Raw genomic sequence first — 20,897 nt, forward strand, 5'->3', positions numbered from 1 at the left:
ATAGCGTGGGGGTGTAAGTAAAGTAGCAAATATTTCCACCTGTTCTATGTGATATGCGTAAAATTTAAATTGCACTAAAGTAACCACACACACACACACACACACACACACACACACACACACACACACACACACACACACACACACAAATGAGCTCAGGCATTTAACATAGTCATTGTTATTAGTTTGGTAATAATCTTGTCACAACCTGTCTATCCACATCTGTTTGGTCTCTGTGTGACATCCAAAGGCATCTGGTTACATATTACGTGAGCTTCTGCAACTGCAACACACACTTTACTGTTTGTGTATTTGTATTTGTGCAGAGACCATAGGTGTAGAGTAGGAGGATGTAGCAGCAAAACGTTTAACGTAGATTTCACATTATATTTTTTTTGTGAAACGCTTCGAGAAAACATTTTGTTTTCATACATAACTACTTTGACCCTCCGCCAATTGTTTGTAGTATAGTGTTCTTTGACAGTAATCGTACATATGAACACTATTAAGTAAGTAGTAATTAACTCACATTTTATTGAAGTACCAGATAATTATCTGTAATAACTAATTTTATCAATACTTCCTTAATTGAGTTTCATCTCATTCATGTTTCGTATCATTGGTTCGTTTAGCAAAAAAGGGTGGGAACATACGTGCTATTGGCTCACATTTCACAAGCTGCCTGTCTATTGGTCAGGGCCAGATATCACTCAAGTCATTTCCTGAGCGTACCTTCCTGTGTTACCGCCCTTGTACTGACTGAGAGAAGACATCGCATTCATTGGGACGTCCAACGATTTGGGAATTCAGTAGTTAGAACCCAGTAGCCTCTGGTAAGCAAGTTCAAATTGTTTCATAAATAAGTGTGTGTCAGTCCTACGCGTGTTCGAGCCGTATTGTTTTACGCACTGTTAATCAATGATGTGCTTGTTGAGCTAAACGGCTAGCAACTTGGCAAACTGTAACGCGTGTTAGCTGCTACGTTTCACCGAGCTGGTGCTGACCCGACTGCAGTAGAAAAAACATGATGGGTCATCAATAGAGCACATCTCACACCAACTGTTTGGTCGAGCTGTACTCCCCTGCTACTTCTTTTACTTTGCGACCCCTTAGCGTAGCAGTCATTTTGACAGGCTAGTCGTTGTTGCGTGTCTGTAATAGTCATGAACATGACACCAACCAACGAGTCGGCTAGCGGCGATCTGCAACCTAATATCTCTGGAGAGAGACGGGAGAAACTCATTTGATCGGGACGGCAAAGTAGCTCTATGAAAGAACACGATTTCCACCCAGCGTCTGAACGCGCTAGTACGGCGTAATTAAAATTAAATGCAAGAGTGAGCGACGAGCATTCTGATGGATCATCTGTAATGCCGATGTTTACTGCTTAGTAGCGTTCATGTGTCGCTAATTGTACGTGAGCAAGAGTCTCGGGATGACTAATTTAATTTCAGCTGCCCAACCCTGCAAGCCAGACAGTGGCCTTAACAAATAGGAGATCTTTTGTCCGTGTCGATATGTGTGTGTCTGTGTGTGTGTGTGTGTGACTGAGACAGAACTATCGTTGTTTCAGGAACGCACTTTTTCTGTGGCTGACTCACATCAGTGTTGCGGGTTATGGAAAGGGTGTGGTTTTGAACAGCAACCTACTTTAAATAGGGACAAGGTCACTTATGACCACATAGTCATTCTAGCGCTAATCTGCGCATAATGTGTGTGTGTGTGTGTTTACAAAGGCATTTTGTCGAGCAGGACTCAGCAGTGAGTGAAGGGTGTGGTCCAGGTCGTAAAGAGCACACGTATGTTTTCAACTCCTTGAAGTCATCCTTACTTTAGGCTGTAGGGCATACAGAACAAGTACCGGCGCTTGTGTGGTGAGTGTGTGTGTGTGTGTGTGCGCTGACCTGGCATTTCAAGCTGATACTGTCCACTGTAGTGAACACCCATTTGCAGTGGAGCATTGCAGATAAACAGGGTCCCTGAGATATTTGTTTAACCTGCAAACTGTGAAACCAGAGAGGTCCTGGTGTCAGCATTGACTGCAGCATTACTATGCATTGTGTTATTTTGCATCCAGGCCTTGTTAGGAAGGCACGGCACCCATTAAATTATAGTTACTATTACTATTTCATAACAGTGGAGTGTGTGGTTGACAGTGCAGTCCTTCCAAAAGTTGGAGTTCACTTTCACAAATAAAAAAAAAAGTTTCAGTTTCACGTTTTTGCAGCAAAGTTTCTATTGAGTAGATGACAGCAGTTAAATGAATATACCATACATAGTGTTTTGGTGATGTCACAGAGCTTTTTAAATACATAGAGGAGTGGTGTATAACAACAGGGCGGTGAGAGACCAACAGAATAAAAGTGTCGGGGAGTACAGTACGTGGGAGGAGGAGACTCAGACTTTAGTCCCATGTGTAGGGAAGCTAGGTCACTCTAACTATACGCTTTATGTGGGTGTGCTCTTTAATAATATAGTAACTATCCAGGCTTCCTGTTCGTGTCCCAGCTGCAAGTTACTATTCCTTCAATTGCCGTGCGTGAGTTCTGAGAAAAGGAAGCCAGACAACATGGATGCTTTACTCTATACATCAGACCTGTGGAGAAAAGCTCACTTAAAATTGGTTGGTGAGCAAGTAATTTGTTATTAGATATCCTAAATGACATCTGAAGAGTGAAATCCTCTAAATTGATGTGTCATTTATGTATTTTATGTGTAATAGTTTTTTTTAATTTTTTTATTAAGTTTCCCAAGTGGAAACATTACTTGAGGGAAAAACCATGATAAAAAGGGCTTCTAACCGCATATATTTTAGCTTGCTGTCAGCCATCAAAGCGTTGGTCATGCAGTTTGACCTGAGGCTCGGCATGCGCCGTCCTGACTGACATGTTTATGTGCTTAACGGTAGCCCAGGTTAGTTGCACAGGGTCAGCGTAAGAAAGTGTAACCCGAGTGCATAATACAGACAGGTTCGCCTTCTTATTGGCTCCCAGCCATCTGTTGTCGTCCTCAAGGATTAGCAGGGAGGAGCAGGAGAAAGGAATCAATCAGATTGAACTAATGCATCCTCTCAGTGTCTGCAGCAGCCTCAGCCTCAGCCCACCCACCCATCAGCACCATCATCCCTGCCTGCTCTCTGCACGTGTTGCTACTCGCCAGTCTGTAAACAACGCAAACGGAAGCCGCTGCCCGGCATTATGAACACGCTAAATTTGTGTCACTAAGGTGTTTAGTTAATATGGAAGCGGACGCCGTTTTGAGCCGATTTTGCCATAAGAGCATTAGCCTGAGTTTGCGTACAATATGTGTGTGACTTAATGCTTAATTCTGTGGGTGGTAGGTAGTGGGCTCCTCTGATTTTTACAAATCCTGGCCTGACATGGAATCTCATCATCGCCTCCGTCACATGTGAGTGCCGTGGCTAACGTGACCTCAATTAGGATCAAAGATGTCGGAAATATAATTTCTCATCACGAAGAAGAGGTCTTTGCCAGTGATGTAACTGGCTGTTTGGGAGCTGTGTGCCTTGGCAGAATGCACCAAAGCCCTTATTGTTAAAGTGAAAGCCTTAATAATGTGCAAATCCAACCAACTGTAAAAAGAAGAACTATGAAAAACACGCAGAGCAGCTCCACCCTGTTGTGACATTAATTTCTTTAAATTTCAAATATGGCAAATGAGCAAAACGCCCTCTTTTTAAAGAGCAAGTCCTTCTAATGGCATGGTGAAAAATTGATCTTGGTGCTCGGTTCCCAGATGCTGGCTTTGGGAACGCACCACAAACGGATGTTTTCAGACCCACTTTGTTGTGTAGTCTTGTCTTATTTTAAATCTTTCGTCCCAAAAAAATCTGTTTCACACTGATACACTGCCAGCCTTCCTTCCCTCCTTGCACCATGGACCTCTGATCTCTAAGCTTGGCTCGCTGTGATGATAACCTCTTCTAACAGTACACAAAACACCTCTCTGATGACCTGTGACCTGTCTCTCCGATGTCTCTCATTCTGTTTGCCTTCTTGGGATTGAGCTACTGTGCACCAGAAGATTAAGTTAAGATTATTATCGAGGCCATTATTTGATTGAAGCCATCATTGCTGACATTTCAGTGTGGCGTCTGTTGGCCTTTCGAAATTTCCCTGCGGTGAATCTCATTATTGGTCTAGAGCCGGGTGTGTGTAGATGAAGCAGTAGAACTAGACAGAGTTGTCATGTGGATTTTCAAAAGGCACTTGATTGTCACAATCATGAATGGAATTCCTCTGCACTAGAGAAGTCTCCCTGGCAGTTCGGGACAGAGGGCTTGAAGAATTCTTGGCTAAACCAAAGTTTAGAATCTAATATTTTTGTAGTCCCCTGGAAACAAGATTTTTAAATAATTGTAATCATTCATTTGGGACAGTAAAATGTTTGTGTGTGTGGTTGAAAATGTGTGCTGCTTGTGTTGCCTCATTAGGATTTGAGGCCATGTGTGGAGTCCTGCAGGGATTCTGGATAACATGAGGTCATTTTGTTTTGGGACTGTGGCGTGGGAGCCGGAACTGAAGGCTGCGGCTTCCCATTGAATTTGACGGGATGCAACTCCACTCTTTGACTCATGCGTGTTGTATTATATATGTGCTGCATGATTGCAACACTTGTTTTCAGCCCAGCTGTGGCCAAACATCATCTGACAGGGTTTGGAATAAACATTGGTTGATCTCACTCTCTAGCTTGTTGTTTAAATTGCATTACAAATACACAACCAGTCAAACATTTGGACGCACCTTCTCATGCCACTTTCTACACTGCGGATAGATACTGAAGACATCAAATATATGAGCAAGATATATGTAATTTTTCAGCAAAGAAAAGCACATTTAATGACTCTGCTTTTTATGAAAGGCTATTTTGAAGAATTTAATGTGTTTGAGTTATTTGACACTTTTATTGCTTCCTACATAATTCCATGTGTGTTCATACGTAGTTTTGATGCCTTCAGTGAGAATTGGTTTGTAGTTTGGTTACATGTGTCTTTGTCCGTTTGCCTTTAGGTAGCACCCCCCCTCCCCGTCTGCAGCAGTGAACCCCAGTGGAAAGAGTCACGCCATCGAGTGCGGTTCCTTTGTTGCCCAGCGCGCTGTCAACACCATGGCTTTGCCGTACAAGAAGGACCTGGACAAGTACAGGGACATGGACGAAGACGAGCTCCTCAACAAGCTGTCAGCGGAGGAGCTCAAACAGCTGGAGACGGCCCTGGAGGAGATCGACCCCGAGGTCAGTCAAGAGCACAGTGCTGGAGGGGGACTTCCTGTAGCAGACAGATTCATTGATAAAATGCCTGCTATTCAGAAATGGAAAAAACTGTGTATTTAATATTTGCAGTTGTCTTCGGTAGTCATTGTTATGCACAGTGACTGTGACGAGTACATTGAAGAGAACTGACGTCAGCTGGGCAATTTAGGCACCTGTAAGTAGATGAAGGAAACAACTATTTCAGTGAGTCACAATCAAAGCTCAGATAGAAGTGAGCGTTCTTTTTCTTATTTACTTTGACTGTTGATGTCAGTCCGTTTGAGTGATGCGAAATCCAAGCTGATTGTTTTGTCGCTGGTGTGGCCAAACGACATTCGCATCAATCAGGTTGTTTCTGTAGGGTTGGGAGGGTCCCTGCTTCAAAGTGGGAGCTGAAAGGGCCGCTGTGTAAAGGTTATTGAAGGGCTATTTGAAAATATTTTTCCTTCAACCTCACCCCGAGCAGGGAGGGCGCGGCACCATATCAAAGAATGTGGTCTGGTGAATAAGCCTGAGGATAACACGGCTTTTGTCTTTTAGATAAGAATTCTTAAACAACTTTCAGGAGTGGTTGACTTGAGATCTTGGTCATCGTTGTGATCTGGTGCATGATTTTGTAGTTTTGTTGGCCCAACCAGCAGAACACGACCGACTGCTGGGCTGCTCTTTCTTCTCCCCCTCAGCAACATCTCCCCTGGTCTCTATTTTGGTACCTCTTCTGCAATGAACATGCTGAACTAGTGAGCTCCCATAGCCAAGCAGAGATGTTGACATTGGCTTGTGAAGCATTGCCATGAAGTAGGTGTGTTCCAAGAACCTGTGTAGTTCTTGGATGAGTTGTGTTCATTATGTCTTCAGTTTTGAATGGCTTTGTATCTTTCTTTTCAACAGACAGGTTTTTCCTACATTTTGACATCTCATGTGCAGATCTCATATCAGCTGTCTACATATGACATCATCTGTTCCCATCTGGTGTTTGCAGGTGTTACTTTCTACGGAAAGGACTTTTGACAGCCGTGTGACATACGCAGATGAATGTAAACTTCCGAGTTTTGCGATAATGTCTTTGAGCGATTTAATTCAAACAAGTGTGAGGAAACGTGGCTAGGCGTTTGCATCAACATCGACAGCGCATGCACGGAAAGAATGCAACCACTCAACATTCCCGTTCACTGCTTGCATTCTAGAATTAAACTTTAACTTTGATCGGCCTGGGAAAAGGAAAATTCTGCCCCTCTGAAACCAAATGAAACCATTCAGAATGGGCCTGTTTATTCCAAATGAGGGTTTACTATGGAGCCTTAGATGGATTCTAATTGGAATGCCTGGGCTGCCCACTGAACTCCACCGAGGAGATGGTTGGCAGGAGGACACTGGTCAGCCTGGCCAGCAGCTCCTTCTGCACAGCTTCTCCATCCCCAGTGCAGGAAGGAGCTGCTGCCGTTGTTTTTCTTGCCCCACACCTCTCAGGCTCTTCAACTGTTCGCCGTCACGTGGCAATATTCTTGGGGCGTTTTTTGCAATAAAAATGCCACCCCACCAATTTCCCCCACTGAGATAAACAGAGTCTTGTTTAAAGTCTCATCTTATCTGAAACGTCCTGTTTAAGGGTAGAATATCCACACGACACGACTCTACACTAAGTTCAGCAAACAACATTTCTTTACTGCATGTAGAAAGAGAAACGCAAAATAAAGAGAACCTTCAAAAGCTCACTTCACAGCAGGAGTTGTGAAATAGCTGTGTAGTTCATAGCTCTACGCTCCCACTTAATTGTTCCGTTGCCGCGGTAACCAGTTTTGCTTTCATACTCTGAAGCCGCAACAAAGAACCTCAAGCATTAACAAGTTGGTTGAACGTTTCTCACAGATGTCCGTCCCTAATTTTCTGACTCCATGGCTGAAAAAAAGTGAGCGTAACCTCCAGCTGACTGAGCCAGGTGGTATTGTGACTGATTTGAAGTCAAGCTCTTGAGCACAGTAAGATCTCGCCACCCCAAGGTTGAGGGGCGTTTTATTTAGATTCCCGCTAAATGGAGTGAGACTCACGGCCCAGCACGGTGACGCAAAGGAAACGGACGGCAACAGCGGGAAAATCTCTGCCCGTCCTGTCATTAAATGGAAGTTAGAAATTTCAGGGAAGAACATTTTCTTTCTGTACAGGCTGAACGGATGTTTACTCACACTCACTCTGGTCCACAGAGACCAGGATCAGAGCGCGTGGATCTTTAGGGAGTTGCATATATATTTCTATGTAATTTCTTTCCAAATGATGAATGTAATTGTAGCACAAGCCTCTATCAGTTGGCAGGTCTAATGTGCTCTCCGATCTCTCTCTCTATGTCTTTCTCCCCAGAATGCTCTTCTCCCGGCCGGCTTGCGGCAGAAGGACCAGACGACCAAGCAATCAACAGGAAAGTTCAACAGAGACGACCTCCTCAAATACCTGGAGAAAGAAGCCCTGGAGTACAAGGACAAAGAGGATATCGTTCCATTCACTGGAGAGAAAAAAGGTCTGCGCTATTTATTAAAACATTCTGGTACTGGAACTGCCAGGCAACATGGGAGCAATTTAGAGTTCAGTGTTTTGCCCATGTACGCCATAATAATGCCTGTCAGTTATTATGAGACACAAAAAAGAAGCTAGTTTGTCTTCTTCACGTCAGGAGTTCAATACGAGATTCTGTTTATTAGATTCTTGGAAGACCGTAGAGAACTAGTGATGACGGTGATGTCATGAACCTCCTGATGTTGTTCTCCTGTTCTTCTCTGACTGCTACGGCCATGTCTTCGTTCTGTATGAAAATATTCTCTCCCTCCTTCTTTTTGCAACCATTAGTTCATTTTTGGGGTTATTTTCTCTTAATTGCTGGTTAATAAGGAAAGTGTTTATTTTCTCCAACTTGATTAACTCAGTTAATCAGTAGAAAACTGAAATATTTCATTTTGATAAATGACAGTGGTACACACAGCTGTAATTGTGGCTCTGCTGTCTGCAGCTATTATCAATGCATACGTGCTCTTATGCAACATACCGCAGTGAGGGGGAGTTGTGTTGGTACCAGGGGAGAGCAGGATAAGGCAAGCGGTGTCAAAGCAGGAGGCACCACTTTGGCAATCGTTTCTGCTCGCTCATCGTAGCTCCTTTTTTTTCTCAGACTTTTTTCCCACCAAACAGTTGCTGCTGCTGTTGTATCATGGCAACCCGAGAAAGAAAAGAAAAAGTGACTCTACTGACAGATAGGGTCTTGTTTTCACAAGGACCCCCGCTAGGTTGAGCCAGTCAGTAGTAGAGCGACTGTGTGTGTGTGTGTGTGTGTGTGTGTGTGTGTGTGTGTGTGTGTGTGTGTGTGTGTGTGTGTGTGTGTGTGTGTGTGTGTGTGTGTGTGTGTGTGTGTGTGTGTGTGTGTGTGTCACTTGCCCTGAATCTCTAAGTAGGTCCAGACTCCAGACAGTAGAAGTGTTTCCCCCTGGGAGGCGCGACCTCCTCGCCCGCCGTGGTGCTTCTCTTCTCCCAGTGCTGCACAGCCTCCTCCTGACGTCACCTGCTGCAGGGTGTGCTCACTTGTTATTTTTAGACGGGTTGATTAAGCCTCAAGCATGCGTATCGCCCCCTGCTGGTTGGCTGACTGCTAGCCAACAAAGCGCTCAATCAGTTCCCACATCTTAACCGTCAATATCGCCGAATATCAGGCTAAAATCAAGATTATGATGACATTTTGATGAAATGTGCAGCCCTGGACACACACACTGTGCATGTGTGTGTTTGTGCACACCCTATGACAACATGGAAACTAAAATCACTGCGTTGGCTTTGTGGAATGTGGCTGATTCTCCTCCCACTGTTGTAGTGACCCCCTGCTGGTAGATAATGTGTTCATGGTGTGTGTGTGTGTGTGTGTGTGTGTGTGTGTGTGTGTGTGTGTGTGTGTGTGTGTGTGTGTGTGTGTGTGTGTGTGTGTGTGTGTGTTTAATAATGAACATCATTTGGAAGAAAACAACCTGATTAAATGCTATGGAAACCATGGCCACAGGTCGGGTATTTGGTATTTCATTACTTTCCGACAGCTTTGCTGATATTTTCTTGTCTTGCTTTGTTTTGCTGTTGTCAGCGTGAACCTCAGTGTTCTGGTGCACTCGTGTTTCTCAGATCTGATTCTTCTAAATCAGATCTGAAATGAGGACGCCCATTGTCTTCTGTCAGTGCACATACACAAATGCAAGTCACTCTGCTAAACACTTTAAGAAAATGGCACTAAGTGATTTGCCTCAAGTCCGTGAATACTCTTCTTATATACACTACAGCAGGGCTTTTTGACTGGTGCTTGGCTGTTTAAAACGTGTCTGCATCCTTTTCACTCACTGCAGAGTTTGTGGCATCTCTCTGCAGAGCTCTGAAAAGTTTCATATTTGTCATAATGTCGATGCCGGTTGACCAGTCACGCCTCAGGAACACCAAGTCGCTCTGTGCCAAACACTCTTTTCCCTTTCTTGAAACAAACAGCTTGAGCCTTAGAGGCACTCTGTGGGAATGAAGTGACGTTTCTCACACTGACTCAAGACACAAATTACCCCAGTTGATCACACTTTGTACCTCCTTCAACAATAAACTGTGCTAAACATCTGGAACTTAAATTGGTGTAGTTCAATAAACACACAGCTTTTGATGTCTGCTGTTCTGAAATGTTGTGGTTCAGGCATTTTGTCAAAACACTCAGAGTTTGTTTTGCTTTTTTAGAGCACAGCTTGCTGTCTGACTTTGACTTGCAAAATCAAAAACTGTTGTGTTAAGTTTGTTCCTGCATCCTAAACCAAATTCACGACACACTTCACATTGACTGCACTTCTCTACAGGCCACCACGATTGTACTTTAGCGTCCTCAGAGTTGAATTGAACTCTGGAACCCGATCATACAGCTCAACAGCGCATTGCTGCCTCCCCATGTGTTCTCCACATGTAGTCCATAATACACGGGCCATATAAATGACAGCACTCTGGGCCTGTCTGCACAGTGTCCAGGGACTGGCACAGGATGTTGTCTGCCCCGTTTACTGGTGTTCAGGAAGTGCCAGAACAGGCCCACTGGGGGCCACGCTGAACAGTTTCACTGGCTTCGCTCGACTGACGAGGAGGGAAGGAGGGTGGGCCGCCTCTGGGGGGGGTTTTGGAGGGGAACAAACTGGTCTGTCCCTCTGTTTGTTGCTCTGGCAGCGCAGTTTAGATTAGAGCGCGGCCACTGCAGCGCCGCTTCCGCCACTCCTTCCGTCTCTCGCCTCACAAGTTACTATGGTGATAGCATCGTTGTCCAATGCTGAACGGCTGTTCTGAGAACAGTCAGTCTGAAGTACAGATGGCAGAGGACTGTAGTGTGAGATAGCAGGAGCGCTCAGATTCTCTGCTGATCAGTCTTCATGCTGTCGTCAGGTTCAAGATCATGAGAAAGAACAGGAATCATTTCAGAATACATATAAATGTTTACATTTACCATGTAATTAGCACCAAGTAGAATGAAATGTAATATATGAACGAGTGTTGTAGTCAAGACCGCACCAACCGAGACCAAGACATTATCAAGACTAGAGAGCATCGAGATCGAGACCAGACCAAGACTTCATATATCCAAGAAAAATAATACAACAAAACAGAAAAAATGACCAGGATCTTTTTTTAAATTCAATTTTGCTTCTAAATCGAACAGGAACATCTCTTTTCAGCAAGGTGTATTTTAATATATATATATTTTTTTAAATTTTGCTATTTTGAACCATTTTCAAAAACCAAAAAAAAAAACTTTGCTTCATAAAATTAAACTCGGAATAAGGGGGCAGGGTGTCACTCTGGGTGTCACAAACAGAGCGTGAAATGGCAGCAGCTGGATTCTTTTGCGTTATTATCCGTCATTGTAGTGTTGGCTGAGTCTCGACCGGTCTGGATCACAAATCCCGAGTCTGAGACGAGACCGAGACCCTTAAAAAGTGGTCTGGAGTGGTCCAAGATCAATCTCCAGTACTGCACTACTAGTATGAACAGGGCAGTCAGTTTATCTTCCACAGGTATATAAAGCAACATTCACACCGTGGGCCATCAAGTCGAGCAGCAATAGAAATGTGATGAACATTTTAAGGTCCCAAGTTTCCCTACCTGGAATCAGACGGTAAAGAGTAAATCAGCACTGGCTGACGTTCGCCCAGTCAAACATTGGCAACAACTCTGAGCCTGTGGGTGCACGCCAGTGACGATGTTGCTCATCCTGTAAATGTTTCTAGTTGCCCGCAGGCACACTCTTCGTGCTCGATGGAGTCATGCACTGTTGCATCACAATGCCAAGGAAACAGTTGTAACAGTTGTAAATGTCGCCATGTTTGGGCATTTTCACAGAGCTCAAAGAATGTGTAACTTCTCATTAAACCTGCAGCTGGCCGGGACGTACCTGGTTCCTCCGCCTGTGCGGTTCCTTTCATCTCACACTCCGTTCTCTCACTCTTTCCCACAGGCAAAGTATTTGTTCCGAAGCAGAAGCCCATAGAAACGCGCCAGGAGGAAGTCACCACCCTCGACCCAGAGTTGGAGGAGGCCTTGACCAGCGCCACGGACACAGAGCTGTGCGATCTGGCAGGTGAGCCTGCAGCGAAACCAAGAAGAAATCCTTTCTCTGATTGGCCAGTGAACAAACAGTCCGACTTGTCAGCTCAGTTCTAAATTGCTCGTCTAAAGTGCTCAATGAATCCACGTGTGATATTAACCATTGCTTTTGTCCGCAGCCATCCTGGGTGTTCACACACTGGTCACCAGTGGCCAAACGTACTCTGGAACTGGAAGTAAAGAAGGTTACAACAGTAAGTTGGATTAATGACTTCAACGACGGTGTGTGTGTGTTTCTGTATTCCCTCCGAGGGTCACCGTCCACTCGTCTTCCTGTCTGTCTCTCCTAGATGTCGTCAAAGGGGAGCAGATGTTCCCCGTGTTCGACGAGCCCCCGAACCCCACCAATGTGGACGAGACGCTGCAGAGGATAAAAAGCAACGACGCCTCCTTAACGGAGGTCAACCTCAACAACATCAAGGTGCGCCGGGCTGCGCCGCAGGTCCCTCGAAACTGTCCAAAGCCAAACTGAGTGAGAGAAGCAACGTGTCGCACGTCCCCGAGCTGCTCCACCAAAGTCTTTGCTGCTGTTTATCTTGCAGAACATTCCAATCCCCACTCTGAAGGACATGGCCAAAGCCATGGAGAAGAACACGCACGTGAAAAAGTTCAGCATGGCTGCGACGCGGAGCAACGACCCCGTGGCTGTGGTGAGGCTGCAGAGCTGCGGAGCGGCTCCTTCCATACCTCGCCGCAGCGTTTCCACCTCCTCCTCGCTCACTCCTTCCTCCTCCTCGCTCACTCCTTCCTCCTCCTCGCTCACTCCTTCCACCTCCTCTCGCTCACTCCTTCCTCCTCCTCGCTCACTCCTTCCTCCTCCTCGCTCACTCCTCGCTCACTCCTTCCTCCTCCTCGCTCACTCCTCGCTCACTCCTTCCTCCTCCTCTCGCTCACTCCTTCCTCCTCCCCGCAGGCGTTCAGCGAGATGCTGCGGGCCAACAAGACGCTGCAGAGTCTCAACCTGGAGTCCAACTTCATCACGGGGGCAGGCATGCAGTCTTTGGTGGACGCCTTGCAGGACAACGACACTCTCACAGAGATCAAGATAGACAACCAGGTAACAAAGATTCACATTCTGATCTTGAGAGAGTCGAGAGAAGAGGGCTCATGAAAGACAATAACGCAACACACAACTTGCTACAGATACTGTTTTTCTATCACAGGACATTCTCAGGAGATCACAGACAAATTGATATTTGCAATGATGAAACAGTCTTTTATTTATGCAAAACTATCTTTGCTCTCCTGTTGCGGTCTAAGCCTCTGCACTTCTACTGCATCTCCATCTGTTTTAGCCTTTCAGTGACATACACAGAACTGGTGACAAAGTCTTATCTCTCATTCCTGTTTTGCACAGAAACATAATGTTTGAGAACTGCCATGTAAAACAACAGCAGCCTCAGTACGAGGTCAGACTTTTCCAGTAATGGCAGAGTTAAAACCCGTAAAAAGTTTGTCTTTGTGCTGTAAACACAAGTGAAAAAGAGTAAAACTGATGTTCACAACTTGACTCGTGTGTGTGTGTGTGTGTGTGTGTGTGTTTGTGCGTTCCAGAGGCAGCAGCTGGGCACCAACGTAGAGATGGAGATAGCCAAGATGTTGGAGGAGAACAGCAGCATAGTGAAGTTTGGTTATCACTTTGCCCAGCAGGGGCCGCGCTCCAGGGCGGCTGCAGCCATCACCAAGAACAACGACCTGGGTACAAGACACACACACACACACACACACACACACACACACACACACACACACACACACACACACACACACACACACACACACACGTCATGAAATGTCTTTACACATGCAGAGGCTGGGTGTATGGGATCATCTTGGTCTTTGTTACATTCAACCTGGTATCAGTGTCTACCTCTGAGCGGCCAGTGATGACCTCTCCTCTCTTTTTAGCTCCTTGTCCCTTCAGAGTTGCCGTAGTGCAGGTGTGGTGCATGGGTGTGGCCGTGGGTTTGAGCAGAGCATTCACTGTATTAACAGTTATGGAGACTGACACGGTGTGATCAGCTACCGCTTGAGAGTGATCTCACTTCCTGTTTCTGGCTCGTGAACACGTTGTGAAAAAAGGAGTCCAAGTCCACACAGATAAAGATGACTCACTGGTTTCCACGATACACTAACAGGCCTGCGCAGAGTGGCCACTCTCTGGCATGTGTCACGTTTGTCCGTGTGCTCGTCCCGTCTTCACCTGTCTGTCTGTTTGTTTGAAGGATTCAATGTAAAAAAAAAATAATACTATGATCTTTTCACTCTTTCATTCTGCTTTTGCGCTCCAGTCCGCAGGAGGCGAGTGGAACGGGACGTGTAAGGAGGGAGCCCTGCCAGTCTCGCCGCCAATTTTACTGTCTCATCTCATCATGTGGAATAATTTCAGCCGATGCCCTGCTCTCATCTCACTGTGTGGAAACTCTAGTCTTGTGCCAAACTGCGGTGCAAGGCGCACCCAACCAGAACATACAGCAGAGCAGAAGGGAAATAACTGGAGTTTGCCCTGTCCTGCGCACAGGTTTATACTTACGTTTATTATTATTATTATTATGTGTTTTACTGAAGGTGACTGTATGATTAGTTTTAGACATTTCATGTCAGCTGCTCCTTTGTTTGAGCCTTCACATTATCTTGCCCAGTCTTTGTACTTGCTTCTTTCCTTTTTATACTGTCGGCGTTTCAGAACATGATTTTTACTAAGCTACACAAACGGCAAGGTGTGTTGTTAGAGCGCTGACGAAAAACCTGCCAAGACAAACGGCTTCTGAGTCTTGCGCTACCGAGTGAACTTTCCGTCACATTTTGATTTTCATTTTGCCATTACGACATTGAACATTATTCACACGTCGGTTATAAACTGGTCACGCCTACTCTCCGCACCCCCGACTGTAAAAGAAAGTCAAAAGTGACTTTGAATTCTCTAAGTTTGCCTTTTGGGTCTTTCAGAGGCTTAGAACCAGTGGACAGATGCGTCCAGCAGCACCAAGCAGGTTCAATTTGGCAGGCAGTCAGACAGCGTTGGAAGTGTGGTTCAGGAAAGTAAAATAATCTCTCAGTTAAACTTCCTGTGGGGGGAAAAAACTCAAAAAGCAGTTAAACACGGCTAAATCAAACAAAACGTGTGCAAAACAAATAAGGAAATAAAAGCTTTGCACTCTGGGAAATACAAACACACAAAGGTTTGCAGGCGTGGATCATTGGAGATTCCTGTGAGAAGCTGTGTTGACAGTGTGTTGCATAGTTATGTTTGTCATGACTCCATGCTGTTGTCAACCAGAGAACACATTCTGGTTTATGCCATTATAATAATACTAATATCTACAACAAGATTTCTGTTGCTTTGTATCACATTACCATCTCGCATTCCTTCAAGATCGTCCTCCAACTATAAGAATAACTTCACATTATTATTCACCATCTGATCATAGGGTATTATGTTGTTTCCCTCAACAGGAAATGATAACGGTTGTTTGTGAAAGGAGGAGCTCGATGGTCACTTTCAGTTATAAAAAATAAAATAAAAAATGGGATAATTACTGTGCTTCAACTTACTGAGTATTGTAACGGTTGAGGTTTTGGGATGTGTGCTCATCTTGGGAAGGTGTTTCTGTGGCACAGCAGGCAGCAGACAGGTGCCTCCACTGCTCTACTGCTGTGTGGACCAGTTCAAAATGAACTGCGCTGCAAGTCTTTGGGTTAGAGTCAGAAGAGAAGGGGGTTGGCACGCGGGCGGTGAGGAAATGCTCAGGTTGCAACCGATTGTGAAATATTCTTGTGCGAACAACTTTCCCTGAACGCAAAACAAAGTACCGAGTGTAAATTTTAACGTCGACTCTGTCGTCCAAGACATTTTCTCGCTTATTTCGCTGTGTTTTCTGCAGACTTTAGATTTTAGCCGCTCACTAACTATGTTGAAAAGGGTGTAACAAGACTAAATCAGGGCTGGTTTAAAAACCTTTGTTTTTTACTGGACCAATATTCTGGCATGAGGTCATCCCTCGTCAGCATCATGTTTCTGTCGACCAAAAATGTTTTTTCATCTAACAGCCTCACATTCCTTGGACAAGAGCTGAGGAGCGCGCTCCAACGCTCTGGAGTTCTTGCATCTGTGTGCAGCCGCGATGGCGTCGGCCGGTTATTTTTGTTTTTTGTGTTTCTGTACTATGTGGGTGGACAGTCGGGTGAAGTGTAAAACTGCTCCTTTGCTTGGTCTTGTTCAGAATACCCTGTGATTCATTATACTGTGTGGATGTGGATTGTAAAATGCCATCTCGGAATGCACGCACGCACGCACGCACGCACACGCACACACACACACACAGACTCTAGCACACAGTTTGTGTGCCACACATTCCCTCGACATGATTTATTTTGTACCTTGAATCTAAACCCAGGTGTATACGCAACATTAGGAATATGTATTATTGTGAAACCACGCAACTGGTTAAAGGCACTGCTGAATATAAAATGTCTTCAATAAATGTTTTTACATACTGTACTGCGCTCTTCTTTCTCTGAAGTCAGTATTCTCTTTGCTAATATAACATCTGTAAATGTATTTAGTCGCAGAAAGTACTTTTTTCATGCTTCTGTAAAGAGATCGTCACAAGTTCCACATCTATTGCTAAGGTTGTTCCATCTCGCAGTCTCAACTTTAATTTGGCAGGTCCCCTTGAATTCCCGTGACGTGAAAGTTGTTCTTTTCACAGTCAAAGTGGAAAACTCCCCAGTGGGAAGAAGCTTTGAGCAGTACAGAACTCTGGAGGGTGGTCGTGTCCTGTGACCGGCTGGGGTGAAAAGGAAATACTGAACAATGGACCGATAGAGACAGACAAAGTACTCGGGCTGTTGGCGTTCAGGAGTGAAAAAACCTTTAAGTTGTGCAGCCTCCTCTCGAGCTTAAAAAGCTCAACTCAATATATTTAGTAACAGCTGCACCGGCCTTTTCTGTTTTTGGGAGAGTCTCAGTTTTGCATGTACGTGCTCTTTAATCAGATCCAGTTTTCCCGGATTGTTTGCACATGCCTGAGAGATGATGTCATGGATATGACTCCATCGCGTTGTGGGTTCCCACTGCCAGAGGGCTACGGCAAGCTGCAGTCAAAGGAAATACTGCACTGCTGTAAAAAGAAAGAAAGGAAAAAAACCCAACCTTTTGGTAAGGGTGTTGGCACCTGCGCGTGACTGCCTGAAGTATGTTCCATGGCGCGAGGGTGACGGAGAGCTCGAAGAACCGGCCGGGTGTCGTACCTGTCGATCCCAAACAACGAGGCATCACTAAAGAGAGAGAGAGAGAGGGAGAGAGAGAGAGAGAGAGAGAGAGAGATTCAGAATTCAATTTTTACAATGTGGCACTAAAAATGTTCTGTGTGGTTATGTAACAGTACAGTACAACTACTCCCTCTGACACAGACTGTTGCAAGGCACACAGGGAAACATGCACCGTCCACAACAGACTTCTTCTGGTTAATCTGGGGAGAGCTACAGAATCCCTCGTTGTTGACGTATTTGAGCCACAATTACATCATCGTTTGCTCCTAAAACAAGACCGTTTTTTATAGCATTGAATCCTATTGGAACCACATGAATGAGACGCAAATCACACACATTTGTCAAAAAGGTTGAAAGAGATGATTGTGATGTTTCCCAGCTTTTTCACATTGTGACTGAAGGTGTTGGTCTCTTTGGATTGGTTGTACTGTCCAAACTTTGACCATCAGTGGAGACACACTCCCAGCAGCAGTCAAACCCACTCCCCCAAACTCACCTCCAGATGAACCAGTGAACAGATGTGGACTGAGAGAATTGATTTGATAGGATTCTTGTGTATCGCCGTGCTGTGCCTCCCACTTTCCCTCAGCCATCAGGTGAGCTCACCTTTTTTCCAACTGACACAGAGTTGCGGTGAGTCAGTCGAGTCTGAACAAAGCAGTCGCTCTCTGTCATGACCTCATCCGCTTGTTGTAACAAAGGCCCACAGACTGTCACAGAAATGGAAATGGCTCTTTTGAATGCATTGTATTGAAAAACAGCCAAGTGTGAACCGACCCTACGTTGAATAAACACTGAGTAACATTTGTTTGTCCTCTTTGATCGGGGGAAGCGATGTGGATTTCAACAACAGACAGACAGTGGGATGACCTCACAGTCTGTCTTTGCACAGATGAAACCCCTCAAGGTGTTGGCTGACATGCAATGAGTGATGAGGAGTCCTCCAGACGCCGTCTCCTGCCTTGTCTAATTGAAAACAGGGGACCTACTCAACCTAATTCAGAAGGTGTGTTTGATCCAGTCGATTTGGTGCAAACCTAAGCAGCTGTTCTGCAGGTGATTCATTAGTGGGGGCAGGCAGGATATATTTTATTCAGCAGTGCTGCTTTCTAATTCCTGTTCTAAGTGACTTCATGGAAGATGTTCGCTGATCCATAAATAGATATAATGAATTAAAGCCACGTCCGGTCATGCATATTTGCTTTTGCAATGCAAGCTATCTCTAATTAAGACCAGTGATGGCAGTAATGAAGCACAGAATGTTCCTGTCTTTCTTTAAAAAAAATAAAAATAAAATCGCAATTGATTTCAGCTGTTTTCCCATCTTGTACTGAGTGTCCAGTTTTTTTCCTTTTACAAAATGACTTATTTTTTTTAACTACACATTTATATCCTTACAGAAAAGGCAGACTTTCAATATTTTGAAATCTCTGAGTAAACTCCTATTGCTGTGCCAAGTGTCCTGTTTTTCAGTCATCAAAATGCGGTAAAACACCGAGTTGAAACTGCAGGTTCAAACCCGCGACGAGTGGAAAAATAATCAACAGGGCCTCTATGCAAATATAGCTGGCTTTTGCAACTCTGTGCTCAGCAAAATGAAAGAAGAGTATGAATAAGAAGAAGAAGGAGGAAGAGGAGGAAGACAGAAAGCCAGAAGAGATGCCAGTTTAATAAAGTGTACGGACCTTGAAATTTTACTTTTAAACGTAAAGATCTTTCACACATGAATGTGAACTCACCAAACTGGAATAGTTCACGCATTTAAAGCCTCTGTTTCATACGATCTACGATCAAATGCCTCCCTCTGGTGGTCAAAAAAGGTAGTACATGAGTAAAGATGCATTAACACCAAATATCCACCAGGGGTCTGACAAAATCGGACAGGAGGAGTAAAGAGATCTCTTGTTTTTGACATACTGATCACATTTTAAAGGTAGACATTTCTGTCTTCTTTTTTTGACAACATTTCCAGTGCCCTTATTTTACTTCCTACAACTCAAGAGTTCATATTCATGTTGAACCGACTACTGAATGTCTAGCCTGCTGTAACTCTCTGCCTCCGACCAGATAACCATGAGCGTAATGGACCAATGACAAGCTCTTCACAGCGAGGGAGGCTCACCTTTAAAAGAGAAATGTTTGCACGGCTGGTGGTGCTGCTGCTTGACCTCATTCTTTGTCCCCTTGTTTGCTCCCCACAGGGGAAAGAAAAGGAGAGGTTATACAATGGAGGTAATCTGATTCCTACTCCAGATCAATGGCCAGTGCAATCTCCCGTTGTTGTCTCGCCTGCAGACGTATCAGAGGCTCACTTTCATAATGGATTTAAGAGCTGAGTGTACACGATATGAATAGCATTCAGAGGAAATCAAGGGTTTTACACGCATAGTTTCAGGAACAGCAACAAAGTCACGCTAATTTTAACCATCAAACAGTAAATTGCAATCAGGCTGATGGGATGAAGGAGTTGTCCCAAAGAAAGCACTTTCGTGACACTCTGCAAATATTTTCTCTTATCAGAAAATTCTTCACCTGGAACAAACACTGATCAATCGAGGTGTTGCATTCGATCTTGCGTCTTTGTACTGAGGTAACACTGGCAATCTTGTCATAAGACTATCAAAAGCAGGAAATTAGACGAAAAGGTGAATGAATTACCAAGTAATCTTGGGAGTGGAGAACAGCCCCATATCACTGGTGATTTCACTTCTCATTAGGCTACTGGACATACGCAGGCATGTTCTCTTCACATGCATATCAATCCTGAAAAACGTGTGATAGACAGGTAAACGGCCAGAGATGGGGGCTGAATACTGAATGAAACATAAACTGACATGGTGCTCATCATCAAAAAAGTTTCACGTCTCATTCATCCGGTTTTAAACGAATCAGCCGCCTCCTCCTTGTCTTTGTGCTCCTACAGCTAATGACTTCATTTCCATTGGAAAATACCACACAGTGATATAACAGCTGCAGCAGCTGCATCATCTATGAGCAAGAGACAACAAATGGATGAATTAATAATTTATTCCAAGATCATGAATCTATTTATTGCTCGCCATCCTTTAGTCCTCATTAAGGTTCTATAAAGGTTTAGCCTGTGAATATCAAAGTAGCACCTGCAGTTTTTCTGTGCTTACTAAACAAGAGTGATTCCTTTGACCAGTAAACCTACATGGTGCCGATAGACAGAATCGGTAAGGCTGTATTCTTGTTTCAGTGAAATAAGGAGAGACAGGCCCAGGTATTCTCGACATGTATAATCAACAGACAGAATGCAACCAACTTCTGTCCATAAATTCATTCAGGCATTACTTGAATGGTAGTCAAGTATTTGCATAGTGCTGACTAACTAGTTTCTGTTGAGTCATTTAAGGCCTGTCATTTGCTGTTCTACAATTATTAACAATAGTTTTACAAGGTGCAGGTTTAAACCTTCTATATGTTAATAATATTTCTTTAAAACGAGACTTTGGTTCACTTGTAATCTTTAATCTAGAATCTTACAATGATTAACTGACCTGCAGGATCTCATATCTTAATGGGACACTTTGTTTCCCTCTCAAATTGTGTGTATATGAAAATTATGACTATTATTATCAGTCTCCAACTCTATTTTGATGCTACAAAAGAAAATTTTCATTAGATTTTTATAAAAGCTTGGCCAACAAAAATCTCTCATTAACGTTGTCATTGATGTAACCAAGTGA

General features: G+C 44.3%; 1 protein-coding gene across 1 annotated transcript; it reads left to right on the plus strand.

Moving 5' to 3' along the window:
* The first annotated feature begins 736 nt into the window (after positions 1-736).
* Positions 737-15,273, plus strand: tmod2 (tropomodulin 2). The gene is made up of 10 exons (XM_076048549.1): positions 737-833; positions 5,031-5,253; positions 7,627-7,783; positions 11,765-11,887; positions 12,033-12,107; positions 12,204-12,334; positions 12,456-12,563; positions 12,827-12,970; positions 13,468-13,612; positions 14,205-15,273. Exons 2-10 carry the CDS (start codon positions 5,128-5,130, stop codon positions 14,234-14,236), a joined length of 1,041 nt encoding a protein of 346 aa, XP_075904664.1. The 5' UTR covers positions 737-833; positions 5,031-5,127; the 3' UTR covers positions 14,237-15,273.
* The last annotated feature ends 5,624 nt before the right edge of the window (positions 15,274-20,897 follow it).

Source organism: Nelusetta ayraudi, unplaced genomic scaffold (assembly GCF_046127955.1).
Source record: "Nelusetta ayraudi isolate G7.1 ecotype Tasmania unplaced genomic scaffold, CSIRO-AGI_Nayr_v1 ptg000005l, whole genome shotgun sequence".
In the NCBI taxonomy this organism is placed as follows: domain Eukaryota; kingdom Metazoa; phylum Chordata; class Actinopteri; order Tetraodontiformes; family Monacanthidae; genus Nelusetta; species Nelusetta ayraudi.

Excerpts from the sequence above, each read along its gene's own strand:
- tmod2 (XM_076048549.1), top strand. The coding sequence starts at position 5,128 with ATGGCTTTGCCGTACAAGAAGGACCTGGACAAGTACAGGGACATGGAC. Across the intron at positions 12,335-12,455 it reads TCAACCTCAACAACATCAAG|AACATTCCAATCCCCACTCT; the intron begins GTGCGCCGGGCT and ends TTTATCTTGCAG. Across the intron at positions 12,564-12,826 it reads GCAACGACCCCGTGGCTGTG|GCGTTCAGCGAGATGCTGCG; the intron begins GTGAGGCTGCAG and ends TCCTCCCCGCAG.